The 22,605-nt window shown below is 63.8% G+C and overlaps 1 protein-coding gene across 15 annotated transcripts in view; it reads left to right on the forward strand.

The window, feature by feature from the left end:
• FBRSL1 (fibrosin like 1) overlaps nucleotides 1-22,605 on the forward strand; it is a 97,244-nt gene that overhangs the window by 32,671 nt on the left and 41,968 nt on the right. For all 15 annotated transcript variants that reach the window (XM_024348175.3, XM_024348174.3, XM_063786171.1 and 12 more), the window contains exons 3-4: nucleotides 2,945-3,034; nucleotides 5,806-5,841. In XM_024348175.3, coding sequence (XP_024203943.2) covers nucleotides 2,945-3,034; nucleotides 5,806-5,841 — 126 coding nt within the window. The remainder of the gene's footprint in view (nucleotides 1-2,944; nucleotides 3,035-5,805; nucleotides 5,842-22,605) is intronic.

Below are 22,605 nucleotides of genomic sequence, written 5' to 3' on the forward strand. Positions count from 1 at the left end.
GTGTGCTGGGCCGTTGGTGCCGTCAGTGAGCTGTGTCCGGGGCCCTCCCCGGCCTGCGCTGCCTTTCCCCCAGCACCTGCCGCCTGGCAGACGGAGCCACCTTCTGTGTGCACTGGGAGCAGTCGCTCCTTTGTCACTCTGGGAGGGCAGGAGCTTGGGTCTGCTCTGCTCACTGCCCAGAACGGTACCTGGCTCGTCGGGGCTCCATAAGCATCGGTTGGACGGGTGGACAGATAGGTGGGCAGACCACAAGGCTGGGGTGGGCACAGGTGCAGTAGCTCCTGCCCACCCTCCAGGGCAAAAGGGGCACCCTCTGGCCCCAGACATGGACTTGTCATCCAGGGACTGTGATCTTGTCCCTCCAGCTCCTGCTGGGAGTGGACGTGTGGCCTCCCCGGCCCCTGGTGTGGCTGGCAGCACTGAGAAGCGGCTGGGCTGAGGGCAGCCACCTTGGCTGTTTGAGGTCCTGCCTGGGGACAGAGTGGGGTGACCAGGACACAGATTCCCAGTTCTACAGGGTTTTTCGAGACATGGGACTTTCAGAGCTAAAACCAGCCACCCGAGGAAGGGGAAGAGACCCCACCCCACGACTGGCCTGGCCACCTCTCAGGGCCTCCGGGTTTGGGAGGAGCACACGCAGGGCAGCCCGCCGAGCCCCTCTGTGGCATGGGGGTGACACGTTCCATCTGCGCCCAGCCCTGACCGGAGGTGGGTTTTGTGTGGGTGTGAAGTGTAGAGAGGTGCCCTACTCCTCACGGCTCAGCTATGTGGGTGTTTCTTAGCCCCACCTCCCTTCCCATCGGCCAGGTGTCCTTGGGCAGTGAGCAGCCTGCACCACTGTACTCAGCAGCCCTGTGGCAGCCTTTCCCATCGCTGCCAGGTACTGCCCTGAGCCTCTGTCCCTAGCAGTGAGTGCAGGGCTCACGGGGCCATCGCCAATGGTCAGACTCCCCAGGGGGCCGGTGATACACGGTTCCTGGAAACTCATTCCTTGCAGGCTCTGGGGGACGATGATGCATTCCCGGGACCCCGCGTTGAGAACCGCTAGGAGTGGGACACGTGGCTTCCTGCAGAGGTGGACAGAACCCCTGATGGCCCCAGCAGGGCAGCAAGTGTGGGACCCGGTGGGCAGGGCTGCCCGGCTGGGACCACGGTGCCAGCTCCGGGGGTGAGAAAGGAGGGGTTGTGAGAGTCCAGCTGGTGACAACAGTGACACCTGGTGGCCTGGAAGGTGCCGGCCCCGGGCTCTGCTGCACAGGCCGTGCCTCCACCTAAACCTCATTGCACCGAGGGGCCCTGCCAGGGTTCCCGAATGTTACAGTTACAGATGCCGAAACTGAGGCTGGGGGAGGCCAGTCGCTTGCCCGAGGCCACAGTGCCAGGAAGAGCCGGGCAGCCTGGCCAGGGCCTGTGAGGGCTACTGCGCAGCTGAGCAGGTCACTAGCCCACCACCCTGCCCCCGGCTCCTGCCCAGTAAGGCTCAGACTCCTCGGGGCTGCATCCCTGCCCGGCCAGGGCCTCCTCCAGTGTGGGTGCCTGCTACTGTGCGGCTTGATGGACCTCATGGGCCGGGGGCATTTGACCTCGGGGGCCTGGGTGACATCCCTTAATTCGCACTGGCACCGTCTGCCTTGTGTGCACCCTGTCAGCCACCCAGGGAGGCCTGTTGCTGCAGGAGGTGCACAGAGCGGGCCTCTGGCTGAGCCCAAGGTCGGCGGGGAGCCAGGCTCATGGCTGCAGCGAGCCACACCAGCCAGTCCTGGGACGGGTTTCCCCGGGCTGGGGCGTGCTTCTGACTTGGATCTTGGATGACTCAAACTAAAGAGCCTCACCAGGGGCCCTGGCATGCGAGGCCTGGGAGCCCAGATGTGCTGGGGCGTGCCACTACAAGGTGCAGAATTGTTCCAGATCCAAGGCGGCCAGAGAGGGAGACCCCTGGGCTTCCACGGGAGGCTGGGAGCTGGCTGTGCAGGGGCGTCCCTGCTGGGCGCTGGCCAGCAGGAGCTCTGGCCTCTCACTTCCCTCAGCTTTGTGCAGGTTTGAAATTATTTCCAAGTAAAAAAAGTAAATACATGCAGGGCTTGGGGTCTGGTCCCTGCGTGGTCACTTAACCTGTCTGCGCCTCTGTTTTCTCATCCGTGAAATGTAAAGGAAAATAGTTTCTACTCGGGGCCACTGTGTGAGCAAATGTGTGAGTGTGTGCAAAGCGCCCGGGCCAGGCCCTGGCACGCATCGGCGCCCATGTTGGCTGGTGTCAGGGGTGGTGGCGGTGGGCGTGGGGCGTGGGGGTGGGGTGAAGGGAGTATGGGTGCTCCCTTCAGCAGGTGATGAAACTGAGGCACGGGGAGGCCGAGCAGTGGCCCAAGGGCCCATGGCCAGGGTCAGGCAGGTCCCACCACCACCTCGCTGCTTGCCCTGGCATGGAGCCGACCGAAGGAGGTGGTGTGGGCACAGCCAGGGGACAGTGGGTGGCACTGAGGCTCGACCTGGAGGTCATAGCCCTGTACAGCCAGATGGGGTGGTGCTAACCAGCCAGGATGTGGGCGGAGGCCCTGCCTGTGGTCCCTAGCACCCCCAGGATGTCTTCAAAGTCAGCGGCTTGTGGAAGGGGCGGCTCCAAGCACGTGGCGGTTCTCGTGTCACTGAGCCGGTGGGTCCTGGGTAGGTCCTCCCCGTCCTGGTAGAGTGTGTTATCAGTGTGTGCGCCGTCAGCTGGGACGGCATGCCTGGCTGTGCAGAGCTCTGTCCTGCTGCTGCTCCCGCCCCCAGACCAGGACGCAGCCCACCACAGCTCGCCACGTCCAAAAGCGCCCAGTGGCTGTCGGGGCGCCTGGGGCCGGGGTGCCGGGGTGCCGGGAGCAGGCATGTAGCCCTAGCCAGGGGGCCCCGATGCGGACGCGGTGAGGTGGGGGTTTGCCTGAGACAGTGTCTCTCTCTGTCCCAGATGAAGGTCACCGTGTCCAAAGGGGGCGACCGGGACAGTGACGACGACAGCGTCCTCGAAGCCACCAGCTCCCGGGACCCGCTCAGCGATGTGAGTACCCAGCTGCCCGCGCCCGGAGGCTCCGAGTCTGGGCCGCCTGCCCGCTGCGCCCTGCACAAGGGCGTCCAGTCCGAGTCTGGGCCGCCTGCCCGCTGCGCCCTGCACAAGGGCGTCCAGGAAGCCGCTGGGTAGGGTCCGGTTTCCCACCAAGGCTTTGTCTTAGCAATGAGCATTTTGCCTTCATTAAAGCGTGATTTTTTACTCATTAGGACTTTCCCATTAGGAGAGATTTAAATGAAGAAATGGTGAGTGAGCTGGCAGGAGCCCAGAGCCCAAAACGTTAAGCCTTGGACGCTGTGCCTGCACCGCTGGCCTGGGGGTGGAGGGCAGGCGGACGGCCGCCGAGTATCGAGATGGGCACCCCTGGGCTGCCAGTGGGGACGCCTGGGCTGCCGTGGGTCCTGCCCAGCTGCTGGGGACACCCACCCACCCCATGGGCTGGGACGGGAGACAGGCGGAGCATGGCGGGCAGCAGGAGCCGGGGCACCCACCCGCCCCGTGGGCTGGGACGGGAGACAGGCGGAGAGTGGCGGGGAGCAGGAGCCGGGGCACCCCCCCGCCCCGTGGGCTGGGACGGGAGACAGGCGGAGCGTGGCGGGCAGCAGGAGCCGGGGCACCCCCCCGCCCCGTGGGCTAGGACGGGAGACAGGCGGAGCATGGCAGGCAGCAGGAGCCGGGGTTTGTTAAATGTCAGTGGAAGGTGCTTCTTTCACCCTGAGCAGGTCTTGGCCGAGCGTCCCATCCTGGCTCCCAATGTGCCCGTGCCAGGTGGAGGTGCACACTGACCTGGGTCAGGACATGCCTTTGGTGTCCCTGAGAGAGGCCCCTGGGCCCCAGGGCGCCAGGACCCCCCACACTTAGGCTCTCATGCGGGATTTGGCCAGTGACGGGGCTGGACCCTGATAGTGCGGCCATGGGAGCATCGGGCTGGGCCGGGGCGGAGGCGGAGCACCCCAGCGGGCCGGGAGGAGGCCGTTGGCACCTTTTCCCCGGCTCCTGCAGGTGCGGGGGGCGGGGCGGTGGGGAGGTTTCTGCTGACTGGAACTTGAGGCATCTCATTATCATTTAAATGAAGGCCTCACTGCCCAGCTCCCCATCTTGTTGCCACAAGTTAGGAAAATAGGCTGGGAGTTACCTGGGACTGCCGCTGCCTTGGTTTGTCCTCTAATTGCCAGCCCCTGGTGAAGGAAGTCACATTCTGGGCACAACGCAGCAGCTGGGGCTGAGGCTCAAACTCAGGACAACGAAGGCCCTCCCACCCCTCTGGCAGCTGGGAGCTGGCGGGTGGGCCCATCGGGACCCAGGGCCTTGGGCTCTGTCCCCTGACACCCTGGGGCCCTTCAGGAGCTGACCTGTCCCCGGCAAGGGTCTGTCTGGGGAAGGGGAGGAGGTGTCCTCCCTGACTCTGCAGTGGGGATTGTGGATTGATTTGGGAGAGTGGAGGGCTGCCCTCAGCTGGCCCCCAAGCCCTCCTTTTCTTCCTCTGCCTTGCCCCTCAGAGGGGGTGTTGGATCTTTGCATCTGCCCCCCACTCCTCAGGCGGCTCTGGACCCTCCCTGTGAGCCCCACCCTGCCCAGCTCAGTGACCCACCCCATCCACTACAGCAGCCCTGAGCCTGTTTCCCCACCCGTCCTGCTGGGGGAGGCCCTGGTGGTCTGAGTATGTAGCTGGTGTGATCCATACCTCTGTCCTGAAGACCTCACAACACCCACTCGAGCCAGAGGGATCCAAGGGTGTGGGGGACCCCAGCAGCCCCTGCAGGCCAGAGGGATCCCCACCAAAGGTGTGGGGGGCCCCTAGCTGCCCCTGCAGACCAGAGTGTGTGCCCTGATGTCTGAGGGGCCCCCAGCTACCATCCCCCACCCCCAACCCCACCACCTGTCAGGCCCCTGTGGTGAACCCTCCTTTGAGGGCTCCATCTGGCACCTCCTCCCGGAAGCCTTCCTTGTCTAGCCAGGGCACCCTCCCCAAAGTCCTGCAACCATGGACCCCTCTGGTGGGTGGGCACGGAGGGAGGTCAGCAGAAGCTGGGGCCCTGGGCTGACCTCCCCCAGGTCTTCCTGCCTCCTTGGAGGAGCATTTCTGGTGGGGCCTTCCCTCTTGGGGACAGGGAGCTAGCCAAAGGCGTCCCTGTGGGAGCCTCCTCGGGTTTGGATCCCAGAGCTGCTGCAGGGGAGCCTCAGACTGGCTGGGCCCCTCAGGAGGACGACAACCCCTGGGGAGGACCCCACCATGACGCCTAACTCTGTCTTCCTCCCTGCGGCCTCAGCCCTCGTGGCCCCTGCCTGAGAGGATGTCTCGCTGGTGGTCTTGGGTCTGGGCATCTGGACCTGTCCCCACCCGAGTTGAGGGCTGTGGGGCTGCGGGGCAGGGTTGAGGGCTGTGGGGCTGCGGGGCAGGGTTGTGGGCTGCGGGGCTGTGGGGCAGGGTTGTGGGCTGCGGGGCTGTGGGGCAGGGTTGAGGGCTGCGGGGCAGGGTTGAGGGCTGTGGGGCTGCGGGGCAGGGTTGTGGGCTGCAGGGCTGCGGGGCAGGATTGAGGGCTGTGGGGCTGCGGGGCAGGGTTGTGGGCTGTGGGGCTGCGGGACAGGGTTGAGGGCTGCGGGGCTGCGGGGCAGGGCTGTGGGCTGCGGGGCTGCGGGGCAGGATTGAGGGCTGAGGGCTTCGGGGCAGGGTTGAGGGCTGTGGGGCAGCTGTCGGGTGCGTCCCTGGGAGTTTGTTCCGAGCGGCAGCCTCACTGACTGTCCCCTCTTCCTTCCTGCAGAGCTCTGCGCATGCGGTCTCGGGGAGAGGCTACTCTGTAAGTCTCCCAGCACCCCTCCTCCATCTTTGTCCCCCTGGGGCCTTAGGACCGGGTCCCCACCTCACCTGTCCGAGGCCCCACAACCTAGCTCACTCCAGTCCCGTGCCCGCTTTCCCTCTGGAGCCCCAGACTGGTTCTGGCCTCAACCACCATGGGGCTGGTGGGGGGTGGACAAGCTCCAGAGTGAAGATTTGGGGGTGCGTCCTGCTCACGGTTTGCCAGGGGGCCCCCAGGCTAACATGCTGCCCTGGGGGGACGGGCTGGCCCTGTGGCTGTGGCCTTGCCAGGAGCCTCAGAGTAGTCAGCCTGCACAGACCCCAGCTGCAGCTAAGGGTGCCAGGATCCGTGGGGCCAAGGCCGGGCTGCTTCTTGGGGTCCTGTTGGGGGCCTGGGACATTTGGTGTGGGAGGTGCCCATGGTGTGAGCAGCCACCTCCAATGCCCTGACCGGCACCTGCCTCACCCCGGACAGAGAGGCCTGGGCCCAGGCTGGGCAACACCCAGGGAGCCAGCACCCCGTGGCGGGCAGGGGGAAGGAGACCTGTGTGCAGCCTTCATGACGGGTGTGTGCCCAGGGGGAGCGGGTGTGTTCCCCGGGGGGAGCGGGTGTCTCCCTGGGGGGAGCGGGTGTGTGTCCGGGGGAGCGGGTGTGTTTCAGTGTGTGCTGTGCCTCCCCGTGGGTGCACGGGTGTGTTTCAGGGTGTGCCGTGCCTCCCCGTGGGTGCACGGGTGTGTTTCAGTGTGTGCCTGAGGGAAGCAGGTGTGTTTCAGTGTGTGCCGTGCTTCCCTGTGGGTGCACGGGTGTGTTTCAGGGTGTGCCTGGGGGGAGTGGGTGTGTTTCAGGGTGTGCCGTGCCTCCCCGTGGGTGCACAGGTGTGTTTCAGGGTGTGCCGTGCCTCCCCGTGGGTGCACGGGTGTGTTTCAGTGTGTGCCTGAGGGAAGCAGGTGTGTTTCAGTGTGTGCCGTGCTTCCCTGTGGGTGCACGGGTGTGTTTCAGGGTGTGCCTGGGGGAAGCGGGTGTGTTTCAGTGTGTGCTGTGCCTCCCCGTGGGTACACGGGTGTGTTTCAGGGTGTGCCGTGCCTCCCCGTGGGTGCACAGGTGTTTCAGGGTGTGCCATGCCTCCCCGTGGGTGCACATGGCACGGTGGAGGGCTCCTTGCACATGTGCCTGGACTTGCTGTGGGAATGGCCTGGGAGGCTGGGCGCCGACCCCTGCCCCCCGGACCTGGAGGCCCAGCGCCATCTCCCCGGCCCCCATCACCACTGTCCCCTGCCCTCCTCATGACTGTGTTTCATTTTCCCTTAAGTATCAGGAGGAACATTAATGACATCATAAAACCCAGAGCTCCATAAAAGCCATTTCTACAGATTGACGGCCTGCTCGGCTCGTGGGAGGGTGGGGGCCTGGACTCCGCCCACCCCATCCTTGCAGCCCCCGAAATTTCCAGGCCGGAGAGGCTCCCTCACTAAACCACAGCAGCTTTTTATAGGGTGTGTAATTAAACCAGGAATGACCCAGTGTGGCCAGGCCAGAGGGGACGCAGCCTGGTGGGGACGGCCCCCCACTGTCTCCGTCCCGCAGCTTCTGCTGGTGGCAGAGCAGGAAGCGGCAAGGGAGCGGCATGGGCGGCGCGGCCACAGGCCAGGAGTGGACCCCATGATCCCTGGACCCAGGATCATGGGCAGGAATTGGCCACTTGGCTGGGTCACAGCAGGGGCTCAGCCAGGCCCTTTGCACCCCCACCCCAGCTCCCGAGGCTGCCCTTTCACCTGAGGGTCTGTCTAAAGCCCTGGGCTCAGCTCTACCATCCTGGGCTCTTCTCTGCCACCCTGGGCTTGGCTCTGCCACCCTGGGCTCTGCCACCCTGGGCTCTTCTCTGCCACCCTAAGCTCTGCCACCCTGGGCTCGGCTCTGCCACCCTGGGCTCTGCCCCCCTGGGCTCTTCTCTGCCACCCTGGGCTCTACCACCCTGGGCTCTTCTCTGCCACCCTGGGCTCTGCCACCCTGGGCTCAGCTCTGCCACCCTGGGCTCTGCCTTTGGCCCCTCACCTGGTTTGGCCCAGAGTCCGTGAGCTGTTGACCTGGGGTGGCTGGAGCTCACTTCTGGGCAATGGTTCCTGGAGCAGCTGCCTGCCCAAGGGCCCTCTTCCTAGGGTTTCCTTCCTCCTGTGCTGCGTGGGGTCTCAGGCAGCCTTGCTGTTGTCGCCTGTGTGCGGGGGCAACCCCTCAGAGGTGGCTGTGGGTGTCCTGACAGCCATGGTCATGAGTATGATGACACTCCTCCACCCTTCCCATCGTCATGAGTATGATGACACTCCTCCACCCTTCCCATCGTCATGAGTATGATGACACTCCTCCGCCCTTCCCATCATCATGAGTATGATGATACTCCTCCGCCCTTCTCTGGGCGGTGTCCTGACAGACCAGCTCCTGGTGTGCGTGTTCAGGGTCAGAGTGTGGAAATGGGCTAAGGCCACCTGGCTCCGGCTGCTGGGAGGCACCTGGGCCAAGTGGGGTGTCCTGATGCAGACTCCATGGGCAGGAGGAGGACTGTGGCCCCCACATAGGTGCCAGACTGTGAGTGTCAGTGACATGTCCGAGTGCTGGGCAGGACTCCTGCCGGCTCACTGTGGGTCAGGGGGAGGGCCGGGTCTTAAACTCTGGAAGGTGGGCTCTGCCCCCTGTTGCTGGTGAGGTGTGCACGTGGCCACCTCCTGTGGCCACCCCAGCTGGTCTGAGGTCCCCAGGGCACCTGGGTCTCTCTGCCCTGAGCCACTGGGTGCCCTTCTGCTTCTGGGTCTCCACCCATTATTCAAGTCTTCTCCCCAGAGCACTCTGTGTTTCCTGAGAAAGCCCGTCATTAACTTGCCAGCTGCTTGCAGCTTAACCCCTACAGCCGAGGCACACAAGTGACAGATGGCGGGGTGGGGGGTGGGGGTGGGGGTGGGGGTGGGGGGAGGGGGAAGGGGGGAGGGGCTGGCCTGCTTCACTGGAGATGGGGTTCCCCTCCAAGCCGCAGGAGCCCGGGAGGACCCTGAGGGCTGCAGAGGGTCCTGTGTGTGTGCACTGGGCCCCAGCGCACACAGACCTGTTTCAGACCCTGGTGTGTACAGATGGGCCCTGCCATGTGCAGGTGTGCGCCCGGGGCCTTGGTCCAGTGTGGCCCTCAGTTGCCCATGCTGTCAGCCCTGGGGGCCCCTTGTGTCCAGTGTGTGTGGGGGGTGCAGGTGAGAGCTCAGGCTCCAGGCAGAGAGCAGGGAGGTGCCTGGCCTCCTCGGAAGTGCTCTTGCCCGGCACTGAGGACTGGAGGCAGGTGGAGGCCAGACCACCCCAGGGGTGGAGGACCAAGAACCGGCCCCATGGGACACATGCCCAGGAGCAGGACAGGACCCAGGAGCAGGCGAGGGGCCCGGGCGAGGGTCTGGATTGTGCTGAAGCCTGGGACCCACTAGTGGGGGTTTGGGACTTCCCTGAGGCCCTCAGACTCCTGGATTGCTCCCTAGGCTGAGGCTGCCGTGTGTGTGCGGGCGTGTATGTGCATGTGCATGTGTGTATGTGCGTGTGGGCAGGTCTGTGCCTGTCCTGTGTGCAGCTCCTGTCCGCGGTACCCCCGTGTGGTGGGCTGCATGGGGCTGTGCGTTGCCTTGTAGAACAGTGTCACGGGTTCCTCTCTGGGCCTCTGTGTGTGCGTGTGTGTGTGCGTGTGTGCACCCGTGTGTGTGTGACCTGTGTTTGTGTGTTTGCATGCTGTGCGTGTGGCATTGTGTTGTGCTCATGGCGTTGCGTGTTGTGCACGTGGCGTTGCGTGTTGTGCACGTGGCGTTGCGTGTTGTGCACGTGGCGTTGTGTGTTGTGCACGTGGCGTTGTGTGTTGTGCACGTGGCGTTGTGTGTTGTGCACATATGCACCCCTTGCCACCTGCCTGTGACTGGGGCCTCCAGCCTAATGAGAAGCCACAGCCAGGCCAGCAGCCTCCCGTGTTGCTGAGTGGCACGGGCATTCATCACCTGGTCTGGTTTTATGAACCGTCCTTAAAGTGGTGTAATTTTGTCCACATTGGTGGCCAGCAAAGCCCCAGCTATTGCTCATCCTCAGCAGCTTCTGCCCCAAGTGTGTGGTTTGGCCTTCTCAGCCACCGTCAGTGCTGTAAGGTAGAGTTGCTTCCACCCAAGGATGTGGTGACTGACTCCAGCGTGGCAGGGGGCTAGTGGATCGATTAGACAGAATGAGGATCCACAAGAGCTTGCTGGGGTTGGAGCCATTCCTGCCGGCGCAGGACCCTGGCTCGCCCTCCCACACCCATGCACAGAATGTTCTGGAGGGGGCTTTGGCCAGCAGGGGCCAGAGTGAGGGGCCAGGTGAGCTGCAGGGTGGTGGTGGCAGCCCATGGTGAGGCCCAGGCCTCAGGGACCCATCTCACCCTGCACATGGCATTTAGTTACCAGATCATCCTGTTCTCCAGACAGGATCACAGGCCCAGAGAGGCCAACAGGGCCACCCACCTCAGTGACTGGGAGCTGAGACCCTCAGACCTCCCTCACCACTCGGCCATGCCCACCCAGAATTCTCCTCCATGCGGCTGCCCAGCCCCTTGTGCCCGTCAAGAAGAGCCATCTGCATGGCTATGCCCACATGCCCTCCTCTGCCCCCAGTAGCGCCCACTTGGCCACAGCCCCCCCAGGCCCTTCCTGTCCCCACTGGCGAGGCCCTCCATCAGGGTCACAGACGCCCTCCCTGCACAAACTGAGGTGTGGAGAAATCCGTCCCCTTGCCTCCCCTCCAGCCCGTGTGTGCTGAGCGTGTCCATGGCCGGGCATGCACACGGGGAGAAAGATGGGAAAGACCCGGGTAAGGGAAGCCAAGGAGTCGCTGTCCCAGGCGGGGTGTTAAGCACAGCGCAGGAAGGTGGGAGGGGGGGCCAGGCCGGCTGAAGCAGGCATAGGTTTGAACAGAGGGGCCGGTGAGAGGCCCTGAGGCCCCTGAGGAAGGAGCCCACCCCGTGTGCTTGGGGGCATGCCTGGGACAGGGAGGCTGGAGGTGGGTGGGAGGGGCAGAGACCCAGCCAGGTGGGACACTGCAGATGCCCACCAGCCGCTGGGGTCCCGCTGCCCTCGCTCTGTGCCAGGGCCCGATACAGGCGCTGTCTTTACGAGGCAGGTTTATGACACTCATTACGGGGCTCCTTGGGCCTCTTCTGAGCAGCCACAATTTGTACGGAAGCAATAAAAACCCAACAGCCTCTCCCTGGAGTCAGAGAGCCTCAGTCTCCTCCCAACCCAGCCACAGTCTCCTCCCGACCCAGCCTCTCCCTGGAGTCAGAGAGCCTCAGTCTGCTCCCGACCCAGCCTCTCCCTGGAGTCAGAGAGCCGCAGTCTCCTCCCGACCCAGCCTCTCCCTGGAGTCAGAGAGCCTCAGTCTCCTCCCGACTCAGCCTCTCCCTGGAGTCAGAGAGCCTCAGTCTCCTCCCAACCCAGCCACAGTCTCCTCCTGACCCAGCCTCTCCCTGGAGTCAGAGAGCCTCAGTCTCCTCCCAACCCAGCCTCTCCCTGGAGTCAGAGAGCCACAGTCTCCTCCCGACCCAGCCAGTCTCCTCCCGACCCAGCCTCTCCCTGGAGTCAGAGAGCCTCAGTCTCCTCCCAACCCAGCCACAGTCTCCTCCTGACCCAGCCTCTCCCTGGAGTCAGAGAGCCTCAGTCTCCTCCCAACCCAGCCTCTCCCTGGAGTCAGAGAGCCACAGTCTCCTCCCGACCCAGCCAGTCTCCTCCCGACCCAGCCTCTCCCTGGAGTCAGAGAGCCGCAATCTCCTCCCGACCCAGCCTCTCCCTGGAGTCAGAGAGCCGCAGTCTCCTCCCGACCCAGCCACAGTCTCTTCCCGACCCAGCCTCTCCCTGGAGTCAGAGAGCCAGTCTCCTCCCAACCCAGCCTCTCCCTGGAGTCAGAGAGCCTGTCTCCTCCCGACCCAGCCTCTCCCTGGAGTCAGAGAGCCTCAGTCTCCTCCCGACCCAGCCACAGTCTCTTCCCGACCCAGCCTCTCCCTGGAGTCAGGGAGCCTCAGTCTCCTCCCGACCCAGCCTCTCCCTGGAGTCAGGGAGCCTCAGTCTCCTCCCGACCCAGCCTCTCCCTGGAGTCAGAGAGCCTCAGTCTCCTCCCGACCCAGCCACAGTCTCTTCCCGACCCAGCCTCTCCCTGGAGTCAGAGAGCCAGTGTCCTCCCAACCCAGCCTCTCCCTGGAGTCAGAGAGCCTGTCTCCTCCCGACCCAGCCTCTCCCTGGAGTCAGAGAGCCTCAGTCTCCTCCCGACCCAGCCACAGTCTCTTCCCAACCCAGCCTCTCCCTGGAGTCAGGGAGCCTCAGTCTCCTCCCGACCCAGCCTCTCCCTGGAGTCAGAGAGCCTCAGTCTCCTCCCGACCCAGCCTCTCCCTGGAGTCAGAGAGCCTCAGTCTCCTCCCGACCCAGCCTCTCCCTGGAGTCAGGGAGCCTCAGTCTCCTCCCGACCCAGCCTCTCCCTGGAGTCAGGGAGCCTCAGTCTCCTCCCGACCCAGCCTCTCCCTGGAGTCAGAGAGCCTCAGTCTCCTCCCGACCCAGCCTCTCCCTGGAGTCAGAGAGCCTCAGTCTCCTCCCGACCCAGCCACAGTCTCCTCCCGACCCAGCCTCTCCCTGGAGTCAGAGAGCCTCAGTCTCCTCCCAACCCAGCCACAGTCTCCTCCCGACCCAGCCTCTCCCTGGAGTCAGAGAGCCACAGTCTCCTCCCAACCTCTGAGCATAGGAGGGTCTTTCAGGCTGGCTGCTGTGTGGGGACCGTAGGGGTGGGGGCTGAGCCATGTCCTTGCCCCATGGTGGGCACAGCCCGCACCCATCTGCCCACCCATTTGTCCATCTGCACCCACCCACATCCATGCACTTACCCACCACCTGTCCCCCATCTGCCACCCATCTGTCCATCCATGCCACAGTGATCATGTGCCTGAGGGCAGTGGTCTCAGCACAGCCTGACTCTGGGCTGGGCTCCATGCCGGGCACTGGGTTGTGAGGAGCACGTCACACAGGGTCCCTGCCCCCAGGGAGCTGCCATTCCAGAGGGGAGAGGAGCCAGTCAGTAAAGAGAGCAGCAGCTGCCAGGTCGGAAGGAAGGTGGGCACGGGTCGGGGCAGCATCTCAGAAGGGGCAGGCCAGGGCGTCTGGGTAGGGGCAAGCCTGTGTGTGCAGGACCTGAGGCGGGTGGGTGCCACTGTGGGAGAGAACAGGGAGGGGTGCAGGGGAGCTGGGCCGTAGAGGATGGGAGGCTGTGCAGATAGTACCACTATCCCCCACCACCCCAGGCTAAGTGACAAAGGGGCTGACCCACCCAGTGCTGAGAGGGGCAGGGTCCAGGCCAGGTTTGTTCCAGCAGCCCAAGCACCACCACTCAGCCCTGGGAGGTCAGCATGGGGGCAGCAGGGACTTGGGGTCCTGGGAGGTGGCCATCCTGCCGTCCGCCTCCACTCCAGGCCTGGCCTCCATGGGCTGTGGGAGGGTGGGACGCCACGTGCGTTGTCGGGCCCCAGGTGAAGGGAGTGTCTGCGTGTGAGAACACCTTCATCTCCATGGCAGTTAGATCATCTGACTCCTCCACCTGTGGTATTTGATTGCAAACAGGTGAGGTCCATGAAGAGACCTCGCCTCCGTCTGCAGATGCGGAAGCCAAGGCCCAGGCATCAGCTGCACCTGTCGCACCCTCTGCCAGGGCGGGGTCCAGATGGCGCCAATGGATTTGGTCCCCTCCCTGTCCACCCTTTTCTCCTCGCCGCCTCCCTGCCCCACATGTGCCCACACAGGGCTCACTTCCCGCAGCGGGCATGTGCTCTTTTATCTCCCGTTTTGTGGGTCAGAATTGAGCAAGGCTCAGCCCGGGTGGCTCCTCCATGCTGCACTGTGCTCACTGGGGTCTCCTGGGGACGGTGGCTGGGCTGGGTGGAGGGTTCAGGGTGGCTTTGCTGACGTGCCTGGCTTCTGGGCCTTGGTGGCTCAAGGCCCAAGCAGCTGTGGCCAGCCCTCCCAGAGCCTCAGCCAGGCTGGCAGCACCATTCCAGCACATTCTGCAGGTCAGAGCCCCCCAGCCCAGCCCAGGTTCTAGGGGAGGGGTTGGACCCTGGCCTGGAGGGGCCTCATGAGTGCCGCCTTTCACCTCACTCACAGCTCCCTGCAGCGCTCCCAGGTACGGGGCCCACAGCCATCCACCAGGCAGGACAGCCCCACAGGGCAGGGAGATGCCTGACCGAGGAGGGCGGCACAGGCAGTGAAGGTGGCGGCGCACAGCCCTGCTGGAGAGGGCCAGGCCGGAGTCTGGGGTGCCCATCAAGCTGAAATCCAATTATGAAAACAGGCCGGGCTGCTGTGACAGGGGGGTTAGGAATTAATGTTAACACTGTTTCTGGTTAAGACTTTTTGTGTTGATAAATAATTCATGAGGCAGTTAGCACTTTGAGCCTGACAACACGAGAAAATATTAATACGGTCGGCTCCAAGAAAGGTCAGCCACGTGCTCGGGGCCAGGGGGCCATCTTTTATTCATTCCCTGACACAGGCTCATTAATTATTCTGGCCCAGCCGGGGCTGTGCTCGGAGGGACACTAATGAGAAAAAGGAGAGTGGATTTGAGATCCACACGCCATCCGCTGCGGGGACGTAGAGGGAGAGATGGAAGGAAACGCCGGTGAGGCCTCTGAGGCGGGATGGGGCCTGCAGCCTGGCCCCCTGACAGTGCTGGTTGGGTGTGAAGAGGTGAGCGGAGCTGATCCGCAGGTGTGTGGGGCACTGGCTGCCAGATCCCAGCTCTCCCAGAGAGATGAGGAACAGGAGCAGATGCAGCCAGTATCAGAGAGCAGGAGGTGCATGGGGAAGTGAGGCTGAGGCTGTGGGTGCCCCAAGCACACTAGGCCCAGGGGGTGCAGGAACCCCAGAGAAGCCGCTGAGCAGAGACCCAGAGGGGAGGCTCGCGGGGCCAGGGGTTAGGAGTCCTGCGTGTGTGCACGTGTACATGACAGTGTGAGTGCACGTGTGTCCATGATGGTGTGAGTGCACATGTCCATGGTGTGTGGATGTGTGTACATGGTGTGTTGAGTTTACATGTACATGACAGTGTGTGTGCCATGTGTACATCACAGTGTGTGAGTGCACGTGTACATGATGGTGTGTGTGTCATGTGTACATGATGGTGTGAGTGCACGTGTACATGACCTCGTGCCATGTGTACATGACCTGTGAGTGCACGTGTACATGATGTACATGACAGTGTGAGTATATGTGTACATGATGGTGTGTGTGCCATGTGTACATGATGGTGTATGTGAGTGCACGTGTACATGAAGATGTGTGTGCCATGTGTATATGATGGTGTGTGTGAGTGCACATGTGTATGTGAAAGTGTATTATGTGTACATGTGTACATATAACCGCAGTGCATGCATGACTGCATGTGAGTGCACGTGTGTACATAAATGTATGTGGCTGTGCACACATGTGTACGTAATGGTGTCTTTGCATGCATGTATATATGATCATGTTGTGCACATGCCTGTGTGGTAACGATCACAGTGAGGCCAGGGGCTCTGGGGGCACTCGGGGGTCTTCAGGCTGACGTGGGGTGGGGTAGAGTGGAAGCGGCTGGTGGCCAGCTCTTGTCACCAGGAACCCCCTTGCTGTGTGGAGACAGCTGGAGGGCCAGAGCACAGGGGCCCCAGGTGGCCACGCTCAACAGGATGTGAGGGCAGAGGGTTAGGGATGTGCTGTATGGCCGCCCTGTCGTGTGGTGGGTGCCCTCTGCTGTGGGTGTGAAGCCCACGGAGTGTGTGGCCAGGGACACGTACTTAACAGGAAGAGGTGGCACTTGGGTGTAGAATGGAAAGCTGTTCAGAGTGAGACTGTTCCTGTCCAGTGTGTGAGTCGGGCCGAGCCTGGAGGTGGCTGAGGTGGGTGCTTTCCCCACCCACGTCCCATGGCGTCACAGCACAAATGCCGGTCCAGCCTGTCCAGTGTGTGGGTTGGGCCGAGCCCGGAGGCAGCTGTGGTGGGTCCTCCCCGGCCCGTGTCCCAGGGTGTCACAGTGCAAATGCCAGTCCAGATGTTCCTATTTGTGGCAGTCGCGACTTGAGAAAATTAAAGGTGATTTTGTGCATTTTAGAGCATTTAGGCCCAAGGCTCAGGTGGTGCTAAGCAGGTGTCTAATTCTGCACGTCTGATGGAATGTTCTGGAATTGTATTGGGGCTGGGCAGTGCTCCCTTGAGGACTGGCCCCCAGCACCTAGTGCCCCAATCTTTGTGACAGTTGGGAGCCCCCACGAGGGCAGTTTTGTCCCCTCCAACCACAGTGTGGGGCAACAGGCAATGTGGACTTCAGAGCCCAGGCCGCCCACACATGTGCCTGCCCTGTCTCCAGCTAAGTGGACCCCATGGATCCTCGGAAACAGGATCCATGTTCTCAACAGACAAGACCATGGATAGCAAATAAGCAGCTGATCGGAGATCATCGCTGGGTGGGATCAGGGTCCTGAGCAGGAGCTGGCCGCACTCGTGTGCAGGCGCAGTGGCCACCACTGCACGGAGAGCTTGGGGGAGGGGCCGCAGAGCCCTGAGTGCCAGGAGGAGCCAGACTGGCTGGGACTCGAAGAAGAGCGTTGGGGGAACGGGCTCACCCCGATCCCTGGTCAGCGTGAGCTTGGGTGTGGCTGGGCTGAGGCCCGGTGACCCAGGGGCCGGTCCCTGGGGCCAGGCCTGGGAGGGAGTTAGTTTGATTCATAGGAGGTCCTGAGACGGAAGGGGCCTGGGAGGGTGTGTTCTCCAGCTGCCTCTCCTAACCAGGGCTCCAGCCCCACGTTCTCGCCAACGCAGGGCTCGCCAGGCCTGCTCCCTTGGCAGCTCTCAGGGAAAGTTCAGAAATGCATCGGGAGATCCTGGGGCCAGAGGCAGGGGTGCCAGCCCTGCAGCCCCACCACTCCCCTTTCCCATCCCCAGCTGTCTCTTCACGGGCCTGGACTGGAAGTCAAGGGCTGCCTGAGTCCTGCAAGGCCCAAGGCAAGCGCGGGCTGTGCCGGGTGCACTGAGTGGGGGCCTCCAGTGTGCGACGCAGAGCCCAGAGCTTTCCCTGGCAGTGATGGCCACGGGGCCGCCACGTGGCACAGCCTCTCCTGAGGGCTTGAGCCCCCACCGGGAGGCACCCTCGCAGGCGGGCGCACAGCCCATGTGGCCTTGGCGCCGTGGGGAGGGTGCACAGGCAAGTCTGGCTCCGGCGTGTCTGCTCCAGAGCCTCACTCACCTGCAGCTCCTGGAGGCTGTGGCTGTTGGCTGCAGTGACTTGATTGCTTGTTAATTGCTCATTAATTGGGTAATTAGTGCTTTGTTGTGCTTTGAAGCCTAAACACTCATAAAAACTGAATTTGCTGAGTAAGCAAACATAGCATTTTCTTCAGGACCCGCCACCCGGTTATCTTGTGTAACCAGGTGCAAGGGTGCCTCCACCTCCCAGGACAGCGAGAGGAAGGTGGGCCTCAGTGTGGCGGGGCCCTGACCGGAGGGTGAGCGTGGCCTCCAGGGCTTCTGCCACAGATTCCAGAGCCTGGATTCAGGATTCAGAACCCACCCAGTCACCCCCAGTCTGTGCCCTGGTGGGCTCCCATGCACTCAGTCCTCAGTTTCCCCATCCGGCAGCAGGTGGGTCTGTGGCGACTTGCAAGTGAGCCCAGTGTGAGCCGCATCCCCACACACTGCCCGGCCCCCACCCCTCGGGCTCCATGGCAGCTCTTTCCAGGCGCCTGCTCTTCCAGTCTCCAGAGAAGAAAGGCCTGGGGAGCGGGCGGAGAGTGTCTATGCTAGGATCAGGGTCAGAGAGGGAGGAGCTGGCCGTCAGGTGGGCCAGGAAGCCTCAGCCCCATGCCCCGGCCCTCCAGCTCGATGCCCACCCAGTCCTGCCCTCCAGCCCCATGTCCACCCAGTCCAGTCTCCCAGCCCCGTGCCCCACCCACCCAGTCCTGCCCTCCAGCCCGATGCCCACCCAGTCCTGCCCTCCAGCCCGATGCCCACCCAGTCCTGCCCTCCAGCCCCGTGCCCACCCAGTCCTGCCCTCCAGCCCCGTGCCCACCCAGTCCTGCCCTCCAGCCGCGTGCCCACCCAGTCCTGCCCTCCAGCCCCGTGCCCACCCAGTCCTGCCCTCCAGCCTGATGCCCACCCAGTCCTGCCCTCCAGCCCCGTGCCCACCCAGTCCTGCCCTCCAGCCCCGTGCCCACCCAGTCCTGCCCTCCAGCCCCGTGCCCACCTAGTCCTGCCCTCCAGTCCGATGCCCACCCAGTCCTGCCCTCCAGCCCCATGCTCACCCAGTCCAGTCTCCCAGCCCCTGCCCCCACCCACCCAGTCCTGCCCTCCAGCCCCCATCCACCTAGTCGTGTCCTTCAGCCCCATGCCCACACAGCCCAGTCTCCCAGGCCCGTGCCCCCACCCACCCAGTCCTGCCCTCCAGCCACGTGCCCACCCAGTCCTGCCCTCCAGCCCCGTGCCCACCCAGTCCTGCCCTCCAGCCCGATGCCCACCCAGTCCTGCCCTCCAGCCCCGTGCCCACCCAGTCCTACCCTCCAGCCCCGTGCCCACCCAGTCCTGCCCTCCAGCCCCGTGCCCACCTAGTCCTGCCCTCCAGTCCGATGCCCACCCAGTCCTGCCCTCCAGCCCCGTGTCCCCACCCACCCAGTCCTGCCCTCCAGCCCCCATCCACCTAGTCGTGTCCTTCAGCCCCATGCCCACACAGCCCAGTCTCCCAGGCCCGTGCCCCCACCCACCCAGTCCTGCCCCCAGCCCTCTCTCAGTTGACCCCAGGTCCCTCCCGCCAGGTGCCGCCTCCCCTCGGCCTTGGGCCCCATTCCCTGTGGGCCACCCTGAGAGTGCGCCCGGCTGGTCCCGGCCACCTACCCACCCTGGCCCCGGCCACCTACCCACCCTGGTCCCTGGCACACCTCCATCTGGCCTGGTGCAGCAGCAGAGCCCACCCCCACACTGTCTCCTGCACCCAACCCTGCCAGAATGGAGGCCAGACATCCCCTCTCAGTGGACTCCGCACGCCCCCTGACCCGCCCACCACACACTGTCACTGCCAGCCATCCCGTGGGCTTCCCAGCCGCCTGTGGTATGTGTGGCGCCTGCTCTGGGCTCACCACATCAGCACCTGGAACCAGGCTCCAGGGCAAGCCCACTGCTCACTGCACCTGCCTCACCCAGGGGGCCCCTCCCCGATGTCAGGAGGACTCACAGCCCCACACCTATGGCCCCACAAGCCCAGATCCCCAGATCCCCAGATCCCCAGCTCTGAGTCCTGGGCTCAGCTCCAGGCCCTTGCTGAGTAGCCATGCAGCTGAAGAAAGTTCTTTCCCTCTGAACCTCTGCTTCCTCACCTATGAAATGGGCTGATACTGCTGTGACACTCCCACCACACCCCTACCCCGAGGCACGTCAGGTGCAAATCCACTGTGAGCCTGGGGGGCACAGCCTCCCACCACACCCCTACCCCAAGGCACGTCAGGTGCAAATCCACTGTGAGCCTGGGGGGCACAGCCTCCCACCACACCCCTACCCCAAGGCACGTCAGGTGCAAATCCACTGTGAACCTGGGGGGCACAGCCTCCCACCACACCCCCTACCCCAAGGCACGTCAGGTGCAAATCCACTGTCAGCCTGGGGGGCACAGCCCCACACCACACCCCTACCCTGAGGCACGTCAGGTGCAAATCCACTCAGTGGGCCCCACCCATCCATTCTGTGCCAGTACCGTGGATGGCCAAAGGTGCCTCACCCTCAAGTGCCAGATTTGGGCCCTGCAGCTCCAGCACCCACACCCGTAACCCCCTGCCCACGAGGGGCCAGCAGCCCCGCCGGAGGTCATGCACCCCTCCACCCCGGGGACAGCTGCCCAGCTGCGTGGGGTGAGTGCACAAGTGGCTCCCACCTGGCTGTGCCCCCCCAGGCAGCCCAGTTCTGCCCATGCAGGGGAAGGGAAGTGGAGCCTGGGCTGAGCCCACATGGTGGAGGGGTGCGGATTCACAGGACTGAGGCGGCCGAAAGGGGCTGAGAGTGACCTTTCCAATCGTGAGACATTTCACGCAGTGTGAAGCTCAACTCGAAACCTCCCCAGCTGCTCTCAGCCCTGGGGGCTGCCGGTGCCACGCCAGCCCCTGCCCCTTATTTCAGCCAAATCGCTTGATTGGAATGCATTGCATATCCCGCCCAAGCATGCAGCCCAAATGAAGGTGGGCCCCTTGGCACTGCCATCTGGGAAGATGGGGTCCCACAGGGCAGGGCACGGGGCCCACAGCCACTCATGCTTCTGCCCCATCCCTTCCAGGGCTGCTCCCCCCACCACCCCGAACCATCCGGGTTGCTGGAGTTTCTGGGCTGCAGGTTCAGACAGAATAGGTGAAGCAGCCAAGCTGCCGTCTGCCCCACGAGGGCCCAGCACAGGCGGCGCAGGTGGCCCTTTTCCCCACTCGGCGGCACGTGGCTCTGTGGCAGGTCCTGAGGCGCCCACATGCCACATACAGACATTGGGACACGTGGCAGGACACTGAGGGCAGAAGCCACCAAGGGCAGGATGACCAGATGGCACAGGGAGGGGCCAGGAACTGGCACACGCAGGACGCGCCACGGCACACATGCACACGGCAGATGCTCCTCGTATCCCCGGGCACCTGGGTGGGCACGCGCGGCTCAACAGGGCCCCACGGAGGACACATGTGCACACTCAGGCCACACATGCTCAGCCAGGGTGGGGCTTCCGCACCGGTGTTCCCAGCAGCTCGGCCTCTCACCTGACACTCAGGCTGGGCCTTTCCACTCCATCCTGCCCACGCCTCGCCACTGTTAGAGGTAACTCGGGTTGGTGCAGGCGCCCGTGTTGTTGGGGTGTTTTTTCTGCTGGTGAGGAGGGGTCAGGGCCCCCTGCCCCAGGTAGTTCTGCTCAGGAACCTTCATGCAGTGCCTCAGAGCAGAAACCCGGCCCTCACTGGCCCTGCCTCAGCCCCTCTCCCACCCACTGGGCCCAGACAGCTCTCCTGGATGGGAAGCTGGGGAGGTGGAAGCAGAGGCTGGCAGTGTTTCCAGCACCCTTCCCCAATGCTGGGCCTAGACCCTCCGCAGGACAGCCCCTTGGCCCCTCTGTCTCCTGTCTCCTCCCCACCCTGCCTGGTCGGGGCCAGACACTGAGGGACCCCTGGGAGCAGCAACCTCAGCGCAGGGTCCCTGCTTATGAATTTTTCATGCCTTTGTTTGAGCAGTGGGATCAGGCGGCCCCTGAGCACACCGAAGCCGTAATTAACACTTGCGCTGGGAAGGGGAGGCATGCGTCCTTTGCTGCTTAATAGCCGTGCTGCTGATTTGTGTCTCCCCATGTGTGGGGCTGACAGGCAGCCCCAACCCCAACCCGTAGCCGCCCAGGGTCTGGAAGGGGTGCAGGGAGGCCTGGGTGATGGGGGCCAAGCCCCCTCCAGGCTCTTCGGGTAGCAAGGGTGCACTGCCTGGCTGTGGGGTGGGCTCAGATGCCTCTGAGGGATGAGGGAAGGGGGAGGGGTTGGTGGCAGTGGTGGTGACAGTGACAGTGAAGATGACACTGATGGCAGCTCCCATTTATGAAGCCTGGCTGCCAGCGGCTGCTGTCCCGAGCCTGCCACACACGTTGCCTCCTCCGACTCAGAAGCCCCATGAAGGTGCCACTGTCTCTGCAGATGAGGAAACTGAGGCTCGGAGAAACGAAGAGACCTTTTCCACGGTGTCCAGTGTCCACGAAGCAGTGGGGCCAGGACCTGCCCACACCGGGCTCCATGAAGCAGTGGGGCCAGGACCCACCCCCAGACCAAGTTCCAGGGTGCACGTTAACTCTGGGCTGTGCCCAGCATTCGACACCCCAGGGCTGGGGCCCAGAAGCTGGGGGAGGTGTCGGGAGCCCACAGGGAGCTGTCAGGTGGGGATGCAGTTTCCTGTTCTCAGCAGGAAGCAGCCATCGGTGCTCATGAGAAGTCTCCAGGTGCTCAAATGTTGGCAGCCAATTTTAAAAAAATAAATCAGGCCAGACCAAGCCCATGTGCCCCCCTACCCAGCTTGTGGCTCTAAAAGCCATGTCTCAAGGCCATTGTCCACCCACGGCTGAGGGTCTGGGAAGGCCGCTAATGGAGCCTGGAGGTGCTAGGCATCCCCACCGCACAGCCGCATCTGTGAAAACAGTGACACGCAGTGGCCCCTGGGGAAGCCACTCTCACGGAGGACGAAACCGGTGCCTGTGCTTCCGAGCCCCACCGCGGCTCTCACACCCAGCCCGGGATGGAGGTGGGGCAGATAGAGCTTCCCAGGGCCTGGGGGAGCTGAGCTGCGGGCTTGGGGTGGGGAGCCCTGACTCACGCCCGGCCTCTGACTCGCGCTGCTGAGTGGTCTGGAACCCCTGTCGGGTGCCTCCCTCTGGCTACCCCACACCTTAGGCGTGAGGGCCGGGGCCCTGGGCAGGAGGAAGGAACAGAGCCCAGTGGTTCGGGGGCAGAGGCTGCCCCCACGGCCACTCACCGGAATCACCCGGCTGCTACTCCCCACCCCAGGCACCCGGGTTTAAGTGGTGTAGGGGCCCCGAGCCTCGGTGCGGCTTAAAACCAGACTGACTGAGGGCATGGGTGGAGACAACAAGTACTGAGAAGTGGTCACGAGGGCCATTATTGGATGGTGAGGCCCGACAGACTCAGAGGGGCCTTGTAGGCTGGCAGACCATGGT

Source organism: Pan troglodytes, chromosome 10, assembly GCF_028858775.2.
Source record: "Pan troglodytes isolate AG18354 chromosome 10, NHGRI_mPanTro3-v2.0_pri, whole genome shotgun sequence".
In the NCBI taxonomy this organism is placed as follows: Eukaryota; Metazoa; Chordata; class Mammalia; order Primates; family Hominidae; genus Pan; species Pan troglodytes.